Source organism: Haemorhous mexicanus, chromosome 3, assembly GCF_027477595.1.
Source record: "Haemorhous mexicanus isolate bHaeMex1 chromosome 3, bHaeMex1.pri, whole genome shotgun sequence".
In the NCBI taxonomy this organism is placed as follows: domain Eukaryota; kingdom Metazoa; phylum Chordata; class Aves; order Passeriformes; family Fringillidae; genus Haemorhous; species Haemorhous mexicanus.
In genome coordinates this window covers 58,727,990-58,747,271 of record NC_082343.1, presented here as the reverse complement: position 1 = coordinate 58,747,271, position 19,282 = coordinate 58,727,990, and the positions used below count along the sequence as shown (strand labels likewise).

The 19,282-nt window shown below is 43.7% G+C and overlaps 1 protein-coding gene across 2 annotated transcripts in view; it reads left to right on the top strand.

Annotated features, from left to right (window-relative positions):
- Positions 1 to 5,402, top strand: part of AKAP12 (A-kinase anchoring protein 12) — a 30,413-nt gene extending 25,011 nt beyond the window's left edge. For both annotated transcript variants that reach the window (XM_059841974.1, XM_059841975.1), the window contains 2 exons: positions 377 to 2,259; positions 2,793 to 5,402. In XM_059841974.1, the coding sequence (XP_059697957.1) occupies positions 377 to 2,257 (1,881 nt within the window). In that variant the 3' untranslated portion in view covers positions 2,258 to 2,259; positions 2,793 to 5,402. The remainder of the gene's footprint in view (positions 1 to 376; positions 2,260 to 2,792) is intronic.
- Positions 5,403 to 19,282: the final 13,880 nt, after the last annotated feature.

The following is a 19,282-nucleotide window of genomic DNA, read 5'->3' as shown; positions in this document are numbered from 1 at the left end:
GTGAAGCTGAGGTACCTCTGCAAAGGGAGGACATGGAAACAACACCATTATCTCCAGCTTTAAATGCCGTAGTTACTGTGGCTGGCACATTCCTACCTTCTTCCCTACCTCCTCGTCTTCTGGCTTAGTCTTTGTTTCAAGTGATGCCAGCTGTCCCTTCCTTTAGTTAATTTTAAGGCTGCCCTTTGTTTAATGAGCTACCTGTCCTCAGAAACAACACAAGCTGGGATCTTGGTGAGGTACTGATCCCCATGTCATCACCTTGTGCTCTTCCCATAGCACTCGTCCTTTTGGGTGTTGCGGTTTTTCGCCTAGAACATTGCTGGTCACTCCCTGGTTGTACTCTTTTACACAGATCTGTTGCAATTCTCCACAGGTTCAGGACAATACAGAGGATGAAGCCTCATCCTTGGGGCTTACAGCTGAAAAGCTTGAAGGAGAGGGTGGAACACTCACTGTGGGATCAGAGTGCACAGAAGCAGTTGTCACTGTTAAAACTGGGAAACAAGATGGAATTCCTGATTCAGAAGAGCAAGTTTGTACTAAAGGAGTTCCTAGCAGGACGCCTGCCCTGAGAGAGGAAGATGATGCTGTGCACAACGGAGTAAAAAGCACAGAAGTCACTGTTCCTGAGGTTCTTCTGGAGAGCAAGGGAAAAACCTCTGCCCTTCCTTCAAAAACAGTTGGCTCAGAAGCAGCTGCAGGTGCTGAGCAGAGCATGAGTGATGGGTCTGACAGGGACATTGCAGCAAAAGATTCTGTGCCTGTCACAGAGCCACAAGGCAGAGACAAAACAACTGAAACCCCCTCCAAGAGTGATGAAGTGGAAGGTGCTGTGCCCAAATCTGAAACACAGTTGGAGAGCACTTCCATTGTTGCTGAGGCTCCCATGCAGATTAAAGCAGATGGGGCCTCTACTTTATCATCCACATGTCCAGAGATTGTTGAAAATGGAAGTGGTGTTATCACTGATAAAAGTCCTAAGAAATGTGAAATACCCAGCAGTTTGGCTGGAGAAGAGACTGTGGGAAAAGGACGAGAACTTGTAGAAACCTTGAACTGTCAAGGTTTCCAGAAAGAAGATAAGAAAAATGAGCAATTGCTGGATGGAGCCAAAGAAGTATTTGAATATGGAAAACAGGAAGCTGTGAGACATGATGAATGGTCAACTGCTGTCCAGCAAGAGGAAGGCTCTGACTCAGCCTTTCCACAAGCTGAAAGCTTGGGGCCTCTGAAAACACCTGTGGCTCTAGCAGCTGCAGCAGGTGGAGAGCATGTTGTGGCAGAAACTGCGACACACACAGACATGACAGCCAAAACTGTACAGCCCTTGGCAACCACACCAGAGCAAATGGCTTCTGAAGAGGTCCCAGTTTCTAATACTGACTGTTCAGGCTGTGGGACTGCAGAGCTTGGTAGTGTGGCGGCACCCAAGCCTAGAGTAACTTGTGCTTCCATGAATGGAGTATCAGAGGAGCAAGAGGGGCCCCAGAGCACAGGGCAAGCCGAACACAATGGCATTCCTTCCAGTCACAGTCTGTCTCCCAGCCACCCAGAATTTCAGAAGCATGTTGTTCAGTCTGTGATCATAGAGTCCCAGAGCACAAAAATTGTATTGAATGCCATCCAGTCAGCTGTTCACAAACTTGCAGAAACAGAAGAGTCAGCTGCCCTTGAGTCAGAGGAGAGCATTAAGTCCGTAGGGAAAAGCCCATCAGATATAATTGTACCTGAACTTCTGGGAAGTACACAGGTAGATCAACAGCTTCCAGTTAAAGAGGAAGAGATACAAAGTAAGGAACAAGAGCGCAAGCAAACAGGAATAGTGAAAACTGCTACCTTAACTGAGTCTGCAGAAATTTATGCAACTGTGGAAAAAACAAAGGACATGCCTTTAATTTCTGAGATGCTGAAAGGTGGGCAAAGTCAGAATTCTTTAACAGTCGTGACAAGCTCTGAAGAAATTTCTAGGGGAGGTGTGAGACTTCAGAAATCAACCCTAGAACAAAGTACTTCAGAAGATTTAACCAAAGACACCCTAGACATACACACACCAAAATTAAAAGAAAAAGAGGTTGGGTACATTATGGAAATCTCAGACCAACATACAGGACAGCAGACATGCAGAGAAAGTGAAGAACAACCATATCATTCACCAGTGGAAGATGGGAAAACACAAATGTGGGAGGATGACAGTTGTCAAGAAGGAACATCTTGTGATAGACAAAGTCAGAACTCAGTGGCTCTGACGCCTTGAATGTAAGTAGCATTTTTAGCCAGTAATATATTTATTTTTCTAAGATAGTTGTGAGGATCTCTAAACTGTTCTCTCTAATGTGGTGTGGTTGTTTGTTTTGTTTTTAATTATTTTGCTGAAGGGCTGCCCTCACTTCATTGGCCTTGGACTTGGCCTATATATTGCTGTGGTGTTTCTGGAAGGTAGTAAATGTAAATGTATTTTTCAGTTTTCCTGAGTAGGAACTCACATGACACATTTAATGTATTCAATTTAATGTGCAAACACACTCTCTAACAAAGCTCTTTTGAAAATCCTAAACGATGTGAGTATTGCCTTCCATAGTAAACCTGGAGTGCCTCATGTACAAAGCTCTTTGCGCTTCAGAGGAATTTGAATCAGAAATTACAAGTGGAGTCTCTCCCTAGGATATATACTGCACTTGCTTCACTAAGTCATAAGACCTTTATCTCTGAGAACTGCTTGGGAAAATAATGTATTCTTGAGAAAGTAAGCAGTCATTACTAAAGCTTTTTTACTGTCATCTTTCTTTCAGGTGTGCTAAGCATCCATGTGGCATGTGGAGAGATGCCAGTCCTAGAGAACAACTGACAATCCTGCCACAGAACCAGGAGCTTTATTCACTACCCTTTATTCTTGGATGTTAACATCTGTTCCTTTGAAGACCTCGCCTTGCCATTTGTGTTAAAAACAATGCCTTTAATATTGGCTGTATCCATACCTGTGTTCCATGAAGGTTATTTGTCTCTGCCCAAAATAATCCATTAAGACTGGAGCTGCGCCACTCAGTGACTGGGCAGACCACTAGAATTTTTGCCATGGTTATTAGTGTCCCCTCATTTAATGTGTGTCCTGTCTGTCCAATCTCCTTGACTCCCTTCACTTGTCCCTGAGTCTCCCTCCCTTTTTTAATGGTCTCCCTTACCCCTCACATCTTTCCTAGCTGCCTTGATCTGACCTGTGAATGGCTGTAGGTGCTACTCAGCTTGTGTGTGAGGGGGGAGAGGAGGGCTGACTGATGAGAACACATTAGACTTCTGGATACGTCTGTCAAACAGCAGGAACTGGATCACGCACAAATTGTTGAGCAAGGTGCTCAAGTTTGCTGCCTTTCAGTCCCATTCAGGTATCTCTGTCCATCTTTCAGTTGTATTTGTGCCGGCCTGATTCAGTCAGAAATTATATCTACAGTGTAGCTTTGAAAGGAGATGGAAAATACCCTTCCTCTGTTGTTCCAGACTTCAGGTCTCAGGACTGGACTGTAATGTATTGAGTATTTATATGTATGTCTTAAACCCAGTTCTGATTTTAATGTAGAGCAATGATACTTCTGTACTGTTTAGGCAATCCCTTAAATGAATATTGTAGAGTAGCCTGGAGAGGAAATTGATACTTATTGGAGTAGAAATGTAGTTTCCTATTTATTTGTTCCAGGTTTTTCCCCCTGTAAAATCTCTCAAAAAATTTGGCTGTCTTGCTTTGAATATTTATATGTATAGCCTAAACCCAGTTCTGATTTTAATGTAGAACTATGATATTTCTGACAAAAGGAGAGCCCTGACCTGACCCACTGCTCACTTCTACGTGAAGCCCTCCCTGGTTCCTGAGAACCCTCCAGACACCACCACTTGTTCTTGTGCCACTTTGCATCTTGCCCCTCTCATTCTAAGCTCTGCTAATTTCTGGTGACTGCCCCATCCAGTGCAAAGCCTTTCCTCGCCCTATAATGTCTTAACATCTTTCCTGCACACACACGTCCTTCTTTCCCAATCCCTGCTTGAACTGTTTTTCCACCTCACCATTTTTTGAAATTCTCCTCACTCCTGACAATTCTGTCTTTTCTGAGGCAGGAGTAGGAAAGAGGGAAAAAGGGAGTCGGTAATGAGTTCTGCCTTGAATTTCAAAAAGCTGATGAGATTTTTGGGGTGCTGAGGTCTTAAAAAGCTTCATGAAAGGTGGATTGGACTGACAGCAGGTGAGACCAGAATGGGCAGGGTGATATAAAAATACTTAGAAGCCCCAAGACTGAGAGTCCTGGGATGTCTGTCCCCAACATGAATTGGTCCTCTCCTTTGTTGTTTACGTTAAAATCGAACAAGGGGTACAAGTCAGTACTTTCAGCTCTGATTTCCAAAGTAAAGGTTACAGATCACACATTGTGAAACCAATGCCCATCAAGTTGAACAATAACTCACTCTCATACCTGTATAGTAATTTATTTTAAAAACAACTTTAGTGTACAAATGCTCTTGTTACGGCAGGTGCTGGCCTCTCCTCGAGGCTGCACGTCCAGCAAGCGATGTTACTGATTGCACTGGTGTGATTGCACCATCTGGTGCTGCCCTGCGTGGAAGCATCAAAAGATTTTTCCTTACCTCAGAGCGAATTATATAAATATTTAAAGCCAAACAATGTGGTTTCAAACACTCCAGTCTATCTCTGTCCATTGTTAGCGGCAGCTTTCCCCCTTAGCTTTGGGCGATTCCAAAAACTTCAGTTGGTTTCCACACGTTTAGATTGGCTTGCAAGGTAATGATGCTCTTAATAACACCTCACAAGTGCAAACTTGGCTGAATTTGTACAAATTGTATACCTATGTACCTTAAGCCATATTGCAATAACTGCAGCAGGTAAAACAAAATAACAAAAGCATGACCTGTGTAATCCTGATTCTTACATTTGTAGCTCCAAAGCTGTTAATAATATGTAAAGTTACTTCTTGTCTGAACCTCATTTAAATAAAGCTAGCTTTACCACAATGTAAATTGTCTGTTGGTAGTAATTGAGCAGGCAAGGGCTTTTAACTTGCCTGTTTTCTCCATTAATCCAGGGCCTAGGTAAGCAATGCAACAAACTTAACTATAAAACAAATACGAAATCTTCTTTTTATAACTGACAGCTAAAAATACCTGCTGCACTCGAAACCACGCTAATGGTGCAGGGAGCATGTCTCCACAAAAAGATACTACTTTGTTCCAGTGTATTGCTTTGGCCTCTGAAACTCTCCTTGAGACTGTGACTTCTGGCTTGTGCTTAAAAGCTTGAAGCTTTCTCTAATCCAATGTATTGGGTTACTAAGTTTGATTTTGTGTTTTTAAGGTAGATTTCATTGATTAAATAAAATGCAACTACAAATTTGTTCTAACTTGTGTACGTGGTGAGTTTTTTTTCACCTTGCTTAGTGTAAATTCTTTTCTGATGGTTGCTTCATCTTCAGGGAGTTAGATTTGCTCCTGAGAATTCACATACGGGTTTTGACGTGAATTACGGAAGGTAATTACAGAATTAAACTATGATTTGGCTCTAAGTTTCAATAAAATGTGCATATTCCAGAAGAAGTAAGAATAGGATACTCCTGAAGACTGAAATACTTTAATTAAATTCAAGATAGAAAACGGCATTCTGTGAGCCAGAATGAAAAATTAGTAAATCATATGCCTTGCTGGTGTGACTAAAGTATAGAAAACTCCAGCAAAGCAACAACATAAATGTCCACAAAACCTTTGTTTATAGATTAGCAGATTGAGGGTCTTAGGCTCATAACTGGTATCTTTTGGGCTCCCCCACGTCTGCTTAGCGAAGGTATACTCATGGCACCAAAAATCTGGGTGTGCCTGTTATTTATGTTAGCAGACCTTGGACTTCAGACATGAAATTTTTCCAGCTGTTCATGTTCTGTGGCTGAGGCTGATGAGAAGTGTTTGTATCTCAAGAGAGAGTCACACCTGAACTAGTTTTGTAATAATTGGTGCCTTCCTCTCCTCAGCTAAAATGCTAAATCCCGTATCTACAACTACCTAGTTGTACTGATTGCAGCAAGTGCAGGGACATTGGAACACTGCATGCAGCCTGTCTCTCATCTTGCTTTGGCATGGTGTCGGGGGCTCACACTGCAGGGGACTGATCTCACTGTCCACTTTTGGCATCTGGAGGTACAAATTGAACAAGCATCTCCTGCCAGACATTATGCTGAAGGTGTGCACAGCCTCTGCTGCCCTATTTGCAAGATTTGTGCGTTTGTAGTGGTTAGTGAAATCTCTGAACAGGCATCTAACCAGGGATTGGAGTCCAAGCCTCTTGCATCCCGAGGAAGTTCATCTGCTGTTTCCTCTTGTAGGGTTGTTTTATTGGCAACAGCTCAAGTGTCCTGCCGGTTAGCTGGGGCTATGGAAGTGGATCTGGCTTTCCCATGCAATCCAGAGCATATGGGAGGCAGCTGTGCTCACTGAGGAACCTGCACAGCTTGGATTCAGCAAGTGCTTGGGGATGGGCAGGAGGTTTGCCAAAAGCAGAGAGGATTCCTGAGATGTTCATGTCTGGATGCTGAACGCTGGATGTTTGTCATTCGCAGCTGCCACATGGGAAGGGAGCAGGCCTGAGGAGGCTGATGGCCTCACAAGGAAGGATGTGGCTTGGAATGAGGAGCAATGTGGAGCAGAAGGCCAGTGGAATTTCGGCAGCATAGGGTTTGGAGTTCCAGTTTGGCAGGGGGAAGAATGATGTGATAAAGGAGGGGTGACTTTGCTCTGTGAATGTTTTGAGATACTCCTAACAAGGTGGAAACAGCCACCACAGTGGTAACACCTGGTACAGGCTGCTGTCATCTCTAGTTGGGCATGACATGTAATCTTTACAAAAGTAAGAATTAAGGTCAGGGGTCTAGTGTCTGTTCTGCTGTCTGTTCTAGTGTCTGTAAAGTTAGCATGTGTCTGTTCTGTTTCAACATCCTCTTGAAAAAATACTATCAACTTGTTAGAACAGGGAGAACAGTTTTAGGAAGCATCTTCTATTCCCCCTTGAAAATGACATCCGCTTCCAGAGCTTGAAAAGGCTATGAATAATCATGGAATGATTTGGGACAGGTGGGACCTTGAAGACCATCTGGTTCCAACCCTCTCTGCCATGGGCAGGGCAAGGAGTGATGATTTGATGAAATGAGGGGAGCAGAGGTCTGATATGCCACAGGAGCTGTGCCCTGGGGATGGTCTCTGTGTCAGCTTCGTCCTGTCCTCATCATCTGTTCTACAGATAGGCCTCTGTCCCTCCTACAAGGACAGGAAGGATAACCAACACGATGCCATTTCTCTAAGCAGCTAAACAAGAGGGAATTGTGGAAAACTGCAAGGCATTTGCAACCAGTTGCTGCCCTGGAAGGCAGACATCCCAGGAAGCCTTCAGGAAGCAGCCTGAGAGCAATCCCTGCCTTCTCCCCAGCAAAAGTGTTCCCTTGGGGGGCTCTTTTGTGTCCCCTCAGCCTTGCAGTACTATGGCCTCCTCTCCCCCTAGCTGAGCTAGCTGTCTCTGCTCTGTAAGCAGGTTTCTGGTGAACTTTTAAATGAATTTCTGGGAGATTTTCATGGGACAGTCCCAGAGGCAGCATTACAGTCAATGGTGCCTGTAATTATTTCCCATAAAAGCTGCTGTATGAAGCAGAAATCCTGACACACAACCACCTGGAATAGCATGTCTCCCTTTCACCATTCTAGGGTAGCCATGAGGGTAACAAAAAGACAGAGGTGATGCTCAAGCAGTGTTTGAGGGTAGTGTATGCTCAGGGCCAAATAGGAGTAAAGTTTTCAAGACTGGTTCACTTATGTAGAGGAGGCTGAGAGGTTACAGCTCCAAGGAAAGTCTGTTAGGTGAAGGTGGGGCAAAGAGGAAATATTATTTATTCAGAGGAAGTTTTCTTAGCCCAATTACATTTCTTTTTTAATCTCCCAGATGTTTTCATTATCATTTCATGAGCATGATTAAGAATTTGAAGGAGAAATATGACCTGTCCATTATTCTGGAGCTGACATGAACTCTTCTAAAGTAGACTATTTGCTGAATAATCTCGAAAATAGCATTATTTTCTTTGGCGTAAATCTCCCTGCTGGGAAAATGCTTTTATTGGATTTTTCCATAATCTGTCTTGATCCTGCAATTGGATTCCAGCTCATACATCCTCTCTCCTCCCCCCAGCAGAGCCAGTTAATGCCTCACAGATGCAAGGGGGGAACCTGCATCAGTATGAATGATGTGGCAAAGGCTGGGCATATTGCTTACAGTTCCTCATACAAAAGCATATTTAATTTAAAAATTCCAAACAAACAGACAAACCCCTTGAGCCATTATTGGCACTAGTCAGTAGAAGCAGGCTCATATTAATTCTGGGCTCATATTAATCATGGCAGTATATTGGCTATGTTGAAATTACTGTTTTGTTTCCTTTCACTCATAGGCAATAGTTGCTCATGAAGAGAACAGATACAATACTTCTTTCTGTAAATATCCCTTGAAGTGTCTCAAGGCTCTGGACGTTCCTGTTATTAGTTATTTATTTTTCCAATAGAAGAGGCATCACATTTTGTTTTCTCTTTCCAGTTGGAAGCTTGGATCGCTTGGGTAGCATCAAACCTTGCAATCTAAGCAGGTGAGATGGTTTTGCTTAAAACTTCACAAAATCCTACTTTTAGTTTTAACTAAGGTGTAGGGAACACAGTGATGATGTGTTATTACAAAGCAACCTGCTATACTTCTATATTGTACCACCGAATATCACTGTGGCATATCACTGAAAAAATAATACTCGAATTTTGAATTGTAAAGTCGGAAGGGAAACTTATTTTTTCCCATTGAGAGACAAAGTAAAATTAGCAGGAAAGTGGTGGTGGGTGGCACTGACAACAAGCGGGGAAGCAGAAGAGCACTGCTGGAGGATTGCAGGAGCAGAGACCAGCAGGCATCAAGTGATCTAAGATTGCTGCTACTGGAAACAGAATGTTTATCATGACAAACTTGGAATTAGGAAAAAAAATCAGAGAGGCTCCACAATCTGCAAATCCAGAAAAATATTTAAATGAGTTGAAAAATAATGAGTGCTTTTATTGAAATGAATTTGTGACCTGTTTGCAGGCATGCAGATAATATAGCCACTGTGTCTTCTTAAGGATGAAGTGCTCTTTAAAGAACATGTTCATACATACATATGAACATTTGAAGTAAGAGTATTTTCACAATAAAGATAAGCTCATAGTTTTAACATAACACTTACCAATGAACCAAAGATAGTGTGAACCTAGTGCTTTCCTTTCTGCAAGAGGAAAGACAGGTAAGAGGGCTTTTAAAAATTTGCTAGAAATAAGAAACATGAAAGTGTATGGTTAACTAATAATGATCTTTGAAGTATAAAGCTCAATTTTCCTGCTCATTACCAATTTTCTTAAGGGAGACACCAAAACCCTCTACCTGGCTCCTACTCTAAATATAGCACACAAACCAAAGTTTAGAAGGTTAGGTTTGAATTTTAAATGAGCTAGACTGAAATATTAATGATTCCTCAGCTTAGAAGAGCCTTAAATAGACTGTAAGTAAGCAGTGCTGAGGTTAGACTGTTTTAATGTTCGGGGTTAAAAACCTGTGGTTCTTTCTAATTCTGTTGTGATCTCAAAATGTAACTAAACGATGAGCACAGAGTGTCCCTAAAGCGAGAAGATACTCTGGCTTTTAAGCAGAGAGGAGGAAGTCTAAACGGAGGGAGTATTACTGGTGATGCTTGGAGATTTCGTATTTTTCAGCCCCTCCTAAGTCAGCGCTCTGGACCAGAGGAGCAGATGGACATTTGTGTAGTTCGTGTGTGCACACGTGTGTGCATACATTCACCCTCCCTCTGGCAAGGACGTGCTCAGGCTCTGTCCCCTCTCTGGACCTGGGGACAGGGAACTTCAGCAGCTGCACTGAAGCTCAAACAATTGCTTCCCCTTGGCCTTGCACTTCCCTGGCGCAGCTGGAACGTGGTGTGCAGGGACGTGCCGGTGTTCCCGCTGAGCTGAAACTTCTCTGCCACCTGCTTATCAGCTCTCGGGTCTCCTGGCAGTGGGGGACACAAAATATCCTCTGGAGGCGTATTTTCCCTGGTGTACCTGCCCCTGCCAGCCTCGGGACTTGGCCCCTCTGAGTGCTCCGCAGCCCTCCGTGGAAAAGGCTCTGCTCTGCGGGACGAGCCCGCTGCGGGACAGGGCTGCCGGAGTCCCTCCTGCCCCTTTCTTTGGCTTTCCAGTGCAGCCGCTGGGCCCGGGGATGCTCCTAGGGATGCTGCCCGGGAGATGCTGCCGGAGATGCTGCCGGCGATGCTGTCGGGGGAAGCTGCCGGAGATGCTGCCCGGGGACGGTGCCCGGGGTGCGCAGCGGCTGCCCCGCGGAGGGCCCTGGTGGCTGCACTGGTGTGACGGCACCATCTAGTGCTGTCCCTGCACAGCGCCGCTGCATGCTTGGCCGGGAGGAGACTCAGCTTGGGCTTCTCTCAAAAACAAACCAAAAGGAAAAATCGACCCAGGCTGCGCCTTCCGTATGCATAGAACCATTATCTCCTGCTTTATAACACCCCAAAGGTGGAGAAATCGATGTGGCAAAGGCAGAAACTTCTAGGTGTTGTCTTCCCAGCTAGCTGAAATTCCACCCAGCTCTGGCAGCTGTTGAAGAGTAAAAAGCAGGGCAGAGTGATAGCTTGCATTAGTGAGGTATGTGCACAAAACACACATGTGAAATGATGAGCTGCTTTAGTGGGCTCTGAAGGGAAAATGCAAGTTCAGGTCTAGATGGCTTCTTGTTTTGGAGCCTGAAAGTCTTCAGAGTGAGCTGCAAGCCACAGGAGAGGTACAGACGGGGTTTCTGAGCTGGGAGGCAGGAATACACCAGCAGAAACTGGCAGCAGATCCAGCAGAAACTTGGCTGCTGAGGCTCTCCTGCTTCTTGGGCTGATGGAGGGAACACCTGCAGTGTGATGCAAGGGAAACTGAGCGAGCACTGGAGTCATTAGCCAAGGATAAGTGACAAGGTCTTTCAAGACATTCAGCCTGTTTGCAGATACACCCAGTACGTACCACAAATGGTAAAAACCAGAGAACCTCCATGAAAATGAAGGTAATGGGAAAGGAACAGAGCTAGCCTGTCTCTATGTGGAACGGAGAAAGCAAACTGGGGAAATAGAGAAGCGCCACTGAGTATAAGTGGTTGTGGAAAATGTATTTAGACAAAGAGCAAACTCTAAGTCAGTTAAATGTACAGAAAACACCTGTTTTACATCAATTAGCTGAGTTTCCCTCTTCATAATAATCCCCTGGGATCCATACCCAGGGATGGTGGTGACAAAGTACAACTTCAAAAAAAGTAATGACCAAGGCAGAGGGTTTTAGGGATGTGGTCTCTTAGGCACCTGCACGGCAAGTAGCAACTAACAACAGATTATGGAGGCCCAGCAGTTTCTGCCAAACCACACAGTGCATCTGTTCCCAGTATAGCCGATACAGTCACTCCTCTTAACGATGGATGGCAACTATCAACGTGAAAGAAATGTTTTTCATGACCCCAACACTGGGGGCAGATCAGATGAGGCTTGCTTTCATCTGTCAGAGACTTCACTATACATTTACTTGTCTATTCCAAAGCTTAAAAAGTTTAAACTGTGTCCTAGCATATGTATAGCTTGTGCTACATTGCCCGAAGAGCTGGAAATGTTAAAATTTCCACAAGAGGTCACTGTGAGGCAGTGCATCAGTGACGGAGGACGAGGCTGCTTCACAAAACCTGCAAAGACTATGGATTCTTCTGAAAACACAGCCACAGTCAGCTGGGGTAGAGACACCAGCAGCACAGGAACAAGGGCCCAGTCACAAATTCATCTTCTGGGCAGTCAGATGGACAGGTGGGAGACAAACAGGTGCTACAAGAAATCCAAAGGTTATCCCTGTCCCAGAATAAGAAATTAGTTATGTGCTGTGCCAGAGACTAATAGGAGGAGGCATATTCCAGGATTAAGTATAATAATCTGACTACTCCATAATTTACTGAAGAAAAATGCAATCTGGGAACGGAGCCCACAACATAAGAAGGCCCTAGCTCTGTTGAAGAAAACCATAAATGTGTTTCAGACACTGGGACTCATCTGCCCTGTGTAGCCCCCCTCACTGTACATCCAGGTGGGAGAGAAGGGATATGCTGGGGACTGGAGCAAGAGTGACTGCCTGGACACATGCAGCACCAAGCCACTTTGGGCTCCAAAGAGAATGTAAGAATGCAGTCATATGCAACAATAAGATTGCTATAAAATGATTATGAAAAGAAAAATTATTTTGAATAGGAAGCCAGAGATTATGGTTTTAGAGGAAGGTCATGAAGCTGGGCAGTGGGGTCATCATGAAGGCAAGTGCACTTACCCTCTAATAGAGCTTTTTGAAAAGCAAAGAGCATGAGAGTTTATTTCTGTGGTAAGCATGGGCTGCCTCACTCCCAAAGCTTTTTACACTTCAGTGAAATCTGCATCAGAGAAGGACGTAGGTGTAGCTGCTCCCTAGACCATTTCCTGCATTTGCTTAACTGAGACTTTTTTATCTCCATCTCTAAGAACTGCTTGGGGAAATAAGATAATCTTGAGAGAGTAAGTTGTTGTTAATAAAACTTTCATAATTCTCTTCTTTCTGTCAGATACACTGGGCATCCATGTGCCATTTGGAGAGATGCCAGTCTTGGAGAACAACTGGCAAAGTTGTGGCAGAGTCAGGAGCTTTATCTGTGAGGTTTCACTCAGGAGTGCTGACAACTACTACAAGACCTTTTTGTCATGGTCATAAAAAGCAGTGCCTTTAATGCTCAGTGTGTTCCATGCCATGGTCTGCACAACAGAGCCAAGATCATGGAAGATATCTCAACCCACTCCCCTCATGGAGGATATCAAGGATTCCTCTGCCTCCTTCTCCCTTTTCCTATCATGAGACAGGACAGAAACAGGGGTGTGTCCTGCACATGCTCTCAAGTGAAAGGGAAAACTGAAGCTGAAATTAGAGAAGACTGAGTGAGAAGGAGAGAAAATCACATTCTGTTTAGTGGCTGCAGTGGTTGAAATACTTTACAGCCTCCCTCTTCCTTCTGCAGCTCTTTTGCAGCCCCATTCTGGTGAGAGGTTACCCCTCTGTTTCTCTCCCCACCCTAACCCTAATCCTTGTCCTGGTTCTGGCTAGGATAGAGTTAATTGCCTCCCTAGCAGCTGGTGCAGTGCCATGTGTTGCACCCAGTGTGAGAATAATGTTGATAACACAGGGGTGATGTAGTTGCTTGCCCCAAGTCCAGGACATTCCAGCTTCCCTCGCTCTGCCCTGCCAGCCAGGGGGAGCACGAGAAGCTGAGGGGGAGCATGGCCAGGACAGGAATTGTCTGAGAGTGCTGGGGTTGTGGCCCATGGCTGCTGCAGCCAGTGACTTTGCCACCACAGTCCCTGTCAGAGGCAGTGCCATTCCTGGACCTAACCATTGCTTCTGCAGGTGCTTGAATTCCCTGCGATCTCCTCTGGGTTTCTGAGAGCTGGAGCAACCCGTCCGTGTAATCTTAACACATTTCCTGCTGCAGGATGATACCAAGAAATGCATCTTCTTGGTCCTGTTGGACACTGGAAAGGAATTTTGCCACCCAGCTGGTAGGTTTTAAACACAGATTGAGGAACTGCCCTTGTCTATAGCACTTTGCAAGCTGGCACTTCTGCAAAATCTCCTGCTTCACTTCAGGCAGAGCAGTTCAGCTCTGTCCAGGAGACCTCTTGAAGCCTGGAGTGTCGCTGCTTTGGAAACCCTGGTTGTGCTCAGTGGCAGAGACATCGGTGCTAAGTGCCACTGTCATTGTATCTCTATTTCCCAGCTCTCAGAGCCATGTTTAATCACATTCCTTGACAGCAAGAGGAAATAGATGCGCTCATTTCCTCATGTAAGAGTCACCACGGAGGTGTGGCTCTGCAAGGGAGTACCGCTACTGGCAGCTGCATGACAGAGCAAATAAATCCTCTTGGCAGCAGCAGCTGCACTTTTTTCCTCTCACCATGCAAAACCTCAGCTCCTGTAAGCACTCTGAGGGAGCCCACCAGCATGGCCAGATATAGAGTAAACCATCAGCTCACGCTCCCTTGCAGGAGTATCAGAAGCAGGGAGATGTTTTCTATGGCATTGCAACGCTAGATGACTTTCTCATGGGTCTACCATTGATACAGGAGTTGATGACTTTTAATTTCTGTAGGTCAAGTCCTTTTTAGAAACAAAAACCATCTCTTTTAGGAGAAAGAGGAGCTATCTATGGTGGGGGAAGGGTTGAAAAAGCATTAATACAGCCATCATTTCCAAATTCTTAGTATGTTCTTTTAAGACACAAATGCAAATCCCAAGCTAAGAGATTTCTGACCCTTGAGCTAACGAGAACTGAAGGTACTGCTCCCATTCCCTGGGACAAGCATACCACTCTTCTAAGAGGAAATAATTAATACAATGTAAAAAATCCCAAAGCAAAACAATAAACCCAAACCCCACCCCAAAACAGGAAAGGTGGTGTCCTTACAGGCATGATCACAGCTTCACAGCTTAGGTGGCTGCTTCCTGAGTAACTGCTCAGCTCTTTCAGACTCTCCCCATTTAGTCTGAGCTGCTGTTTCACCATTGTTGCCTCTCCACTTTACGTGGCGCAGCTCTGCACACAGATGAAAGCTGATCCATATTTCAGCTGATTCCTTCTGCTGATTTTTACTTTTGCTTCACTTGCAGCAGATAAACTCAGAAAAAACTGGTGACATTGTGGCCCTTTGCTCTGAGACATTTCCTATATGACAGGAGAGTGATGCACAGCAACACTTACATCCTTCAAGTCATGCCTGTAGTATGGTTTTTAAAAAATTAATATTATATTACAGTTTTTTTAAAAAGGGCATAAAAATTTTGAATGTTAATAAACTCAGTAAACAGGGATGAAGTTTCTACAAATGTATTTTTTTCAGTTTCTGTTCACAAATCAGGACTTGTTCTGGGTCCCCATTCTGTTATCAGTATTGCAAAGGTGCCTCAAAATGAGATTAAAAAATTTTAGTTCTGCGTAAGAATGCAATCACATCAAATAACAAGATTATTATTATTATTATTGAACAATTATTACTCCATATTCTGTGTATGCATCTGTCTGTGTGCCAGCAGCTGGAGTGGTGCTGGTTTGGTGATGGGACACGCCTTCCTTTCCTCAGCAGCTGCCAGCCACATGCTTTCACTGACTATTGTGCTTCACATCCTTTGAGCATCACTGCTGGGGTGGAAGGACCTGACCTTCCACATTTTCCAGACTTTACCCTTTTATAGGACACTCAGGAGAGGCCTGCTCCTGCTGGGGTGGGAACTTCATGTACAGCCCCCACCGAGGCCCAGCCCTGCTGGCAGAAGTGCAGGAACAGCAGCACAAGTGGCTGCTTGGCAGCGTCTGATGAGCTTGGAAGTCTTTGGGATGAGCTGCAACAAGCCACAGGAAAGGTACAGACCAGGATTCCAAGTTGGGAGGCAGGAATACACCAGCTTACCCCAAAAGCCTTTGGCAGCAGATCCAGCAGAAGCCAGGCTGCTGAGGTTCTCCTGCTTCCTGGGGTGATGGAGGGAACACCTGCAGTGTGAAGCAAAGGAAGGATGGGCACCCTCAACCCTCAGCCAGGCAACGCTCTAGCTCATAAGCATGTGCTTCAGTCAGTTCCTGAGTTAATGAACGTGTGAATTCCTGGAGCAACACAGTGAAAGATCAGAGTAATTTGTCAAAAGTGGATTGAAGCCTGGTTTGACTTTTACCTAATAAGCTCATGAAATAAATCTTGATTGAGAGAGTACATTGCTCTGTGAATTTGAGAGACCCAAATAAACAATGGCAATAATTCACTGCTGAAACTGGAATTGCACAATACAGCAGTAACAAAATAAAAAGTGCTTTAACCATGTGGTTGAGAGATCAAAGATAGAAGGAAACAATGGATTGATCAAGAAGCTCCATTAGGAAGCGTATAAGCTGCTTCAAAATGAGTCCAGACACAGTCAGCAGATTGGATACAGGCTATGGATCTGTGCTGAGGCATGCTGGAGTGCTGGGTGCCTCCTCCACACTCCACAGAGCAGTACAGTAAGCGAACATTTGTGTTAACTTTCATTTTGTGGCTCTGCTTTTTTCCTCCCTGAGCAGATTTCCTAAGGTTCCAGGAAGGCTTCAGCTTTGGCCAAGGCAATAGGCATGGACTGAATATGAGGAAGTCCTGCTGGCAGCTCCTTTGGCACTGAAACACTGGCACCTCAAGGAATGACAACAGTCACTGACAGCTGCTCCAAGGCCACACTGAGCTCTTGCATCTTGGCACACGTGATCTGTTCAGAAGCATGGGTGCACCAACATCACAGCACCAGGGCTGTACTGCACAGGAAATGTGTTATGTGGTTTCGGCCAAATTCCATCTAAATATGTCCTTCTTAATGGCAGACTTGATAGAAGCCCATATTTAAGGACAGTGAATTCCTCTTATTTCTACAGATGATCACAGATAATTTGGCAAATACACATTAATGGTGTTGCAAAAGATTTCTTGCTTCTCTCTGTTTTGTTCTACTTTTGGTATGAGTGGGATTTCATTATCCACTGAGAATGGGCATTTTTACAAACAAAAGCAAGTGAACAAAACAAGAGCTGTAGAAATGGAAACATTCTGTCTCAGAGTAACAGTGGCACTATTTGAACAGCCAGCCACCATCATCACTGGTAGTCTGTCACCTAGATTTCAGTAACCAAAGTATGTTGCTGTAATTAACAGAGTAACATTTATAGTGTTGAAGTAGGAATCTAATTGGTTTTAAATTTTTTTTTTTTCAAGTAACCCGATTACTCCTAATCATTCAAAACTATGAAGTATCTTAAAACACTTGTTGACTTTTGGGAAGCAATAAATAAGAGAATAAATGACAGAAATCCAAAATTAACTTCCCATATATGTGTTTGTTTTTGAAGATTAAAATATGTGGAAATACAATCAAGGAAAATTACTTGAACTTGGTTAAGAATGAATCAGTTTGATTTTTAAGTGCTTGGGACAAGGATATCTAAAGAACTGTATTACTCTCCAAAAAGGCAAAATAAACAATCAAGGTAATCCTCCAGTTAAGCAGATTGGGAAAAAAGCATTGAGAGACTGTGATGCCAGCAGGTACCAGGCACCATAGCACCTGCTCGAGTCTAACCAGGTCTCCTTTAAAAAAAAAGTAAAATATGTTGCAATGTCAAAGAAATTATTTAAAGTAAACAGAATGAAATCAGTTTTTTTATTTTCCCCTCTTGCAACTGACAACTTTTTGTGACTGAGGCTGTTATTCTATGGGATTTGGAGCTGAAGAGCCAGCCAGATTTTCTAAACATCAAGACAGCAACTGTAGGCTCTGCAGTGTAAACAGGAGCACAATTTTAAGTATTCAGTGTTTGAACACTTGAACACCAGCGTCCTCTCATAAATTCTCCCCCTGCTAAAGCAGAGTGATTATCAGACCAGTGATGGAGAAGATACTTGATGGAAAAATATTGACTGCAATGGACTGCAAACTTCACTTCCAGAAGTGATAGTCCTCTGTTGGAGCAGAGAGATTTGTAGGTGTTTGGTACTCTTGAAGTCAAGGCAGAGATGTCAAGTGACATGCCTAGGAAATTACCCTTGAAGATACTCCTTTGGAAAAACATGGAACTGAAGTTCCAGCCCACAGCCTTGAATGATGGCAGATTTTCACCAACTTCTCAGCAGTTCCTGCCAAGATGTCTGCTTTTATTTGGTAGAAAATTCACAACTTCAGCAGGTGAGCAGACTGAATGAGCAATGAGCAACTCAGTCACAAATCTCCAAGTCAAACTGAAAACTAAACCCTGGAGTTATCTCTAACTGTAACAATAATTCAGAGGGTTTATAAAAAGAAGCTTGAGCAAAAGTACATTTGTGCTGCAATTGCCCAAATTCTTGATGCAGCTGTTAATAACCAGAATTATACTGTTTCTAATATGTTGTAAAGGAACAAAACTGCTCATGAAGTTGAAAGGCAATGACTTAAATCTCCCAATGGAGCATCAGACAATAAAAGGGTATTTAAAAGAAACCATTATCATAGCTCAACACATATTAAAACAGTCTCTTTATTGTGGGTTTTTTTTTTCTCTTTACCTGACAGTGTTATTTCATAAGAATAAATATTAACAGGTGAAAGTATCTCTGCTGAGCCTGCAATTTCACATTCCTTGTAGCAGAAGGACCATCATAACCAACTCCTTCCACGGCTGCTTGTTTCCCTGCCCCACCCTGCTCCTTCTTGCTGGGCAGCACACCAGCCGGCAAGGCCACACTGCCCTCCAGAGGAGCTACCTGCCCAAGTGGGAGTCACCACTTCCCATCTTCTACATCCTGGATGTTGCCAGCAGCAACGCTGGGCTTCAGTAAGGCTCCTCCCAGCTCATCTCCATCTCTGCACAATCTGTGAGTTGTTCAAAACCTTCTGCAGAGCTAAAATAAGGAACAGGTTTGACAAAAAATAGCTTCTTTTAAGACTGGTTGTTTTTTGCTTGAGTCCATTCAACATGTAACCTAGCAAACATCATGATGTCCAAACAGTGGAGAAGGAGAAGTGAGAGCAGGAATAATGTCTCACAATAAATGCTGTGGCCATGTGCACCCTTACACAACCAGCCATCTGGGGAGTTGAGCTGAACTGCTGTACTTTGCCCCACAGCAGAACTGGAGCACTGGATTAAAAAAAAAAAAAAAAAAAGCATCTAAGCAGTAACTAACAGCTGAGGTGGTAGCACCTTTAGCAGCTTCAGTCATTTTGGAAATGAACTTGTGGCTATCCCCTAAACCACAGATACCTTAAAAGCTGATGTTACCCTGAGCTAGGAAAGGTTTATTCTTTTGTTTTTCTATTCTCAGAGCATTTTGGACTGAGGAAGATGAAATAAAACCCACATTTAAGGAAATTACACTGGTGGATGAAGATCATAAAGTTTTAAAATGGGCAGCACTAAAATAATTCTGTAAGATGTTATTTTTTACCTCAAAAGACTTCTGTACTTTGAAGTCAATTGATTTTAAACCTATTCCTCTAATAAAAGAGAGATAATAAAATCAGTATCACTTACAATAAACTTTACAATAATGGTCACATTATAATAAGCTGGGAAAAAGCCTAGTAT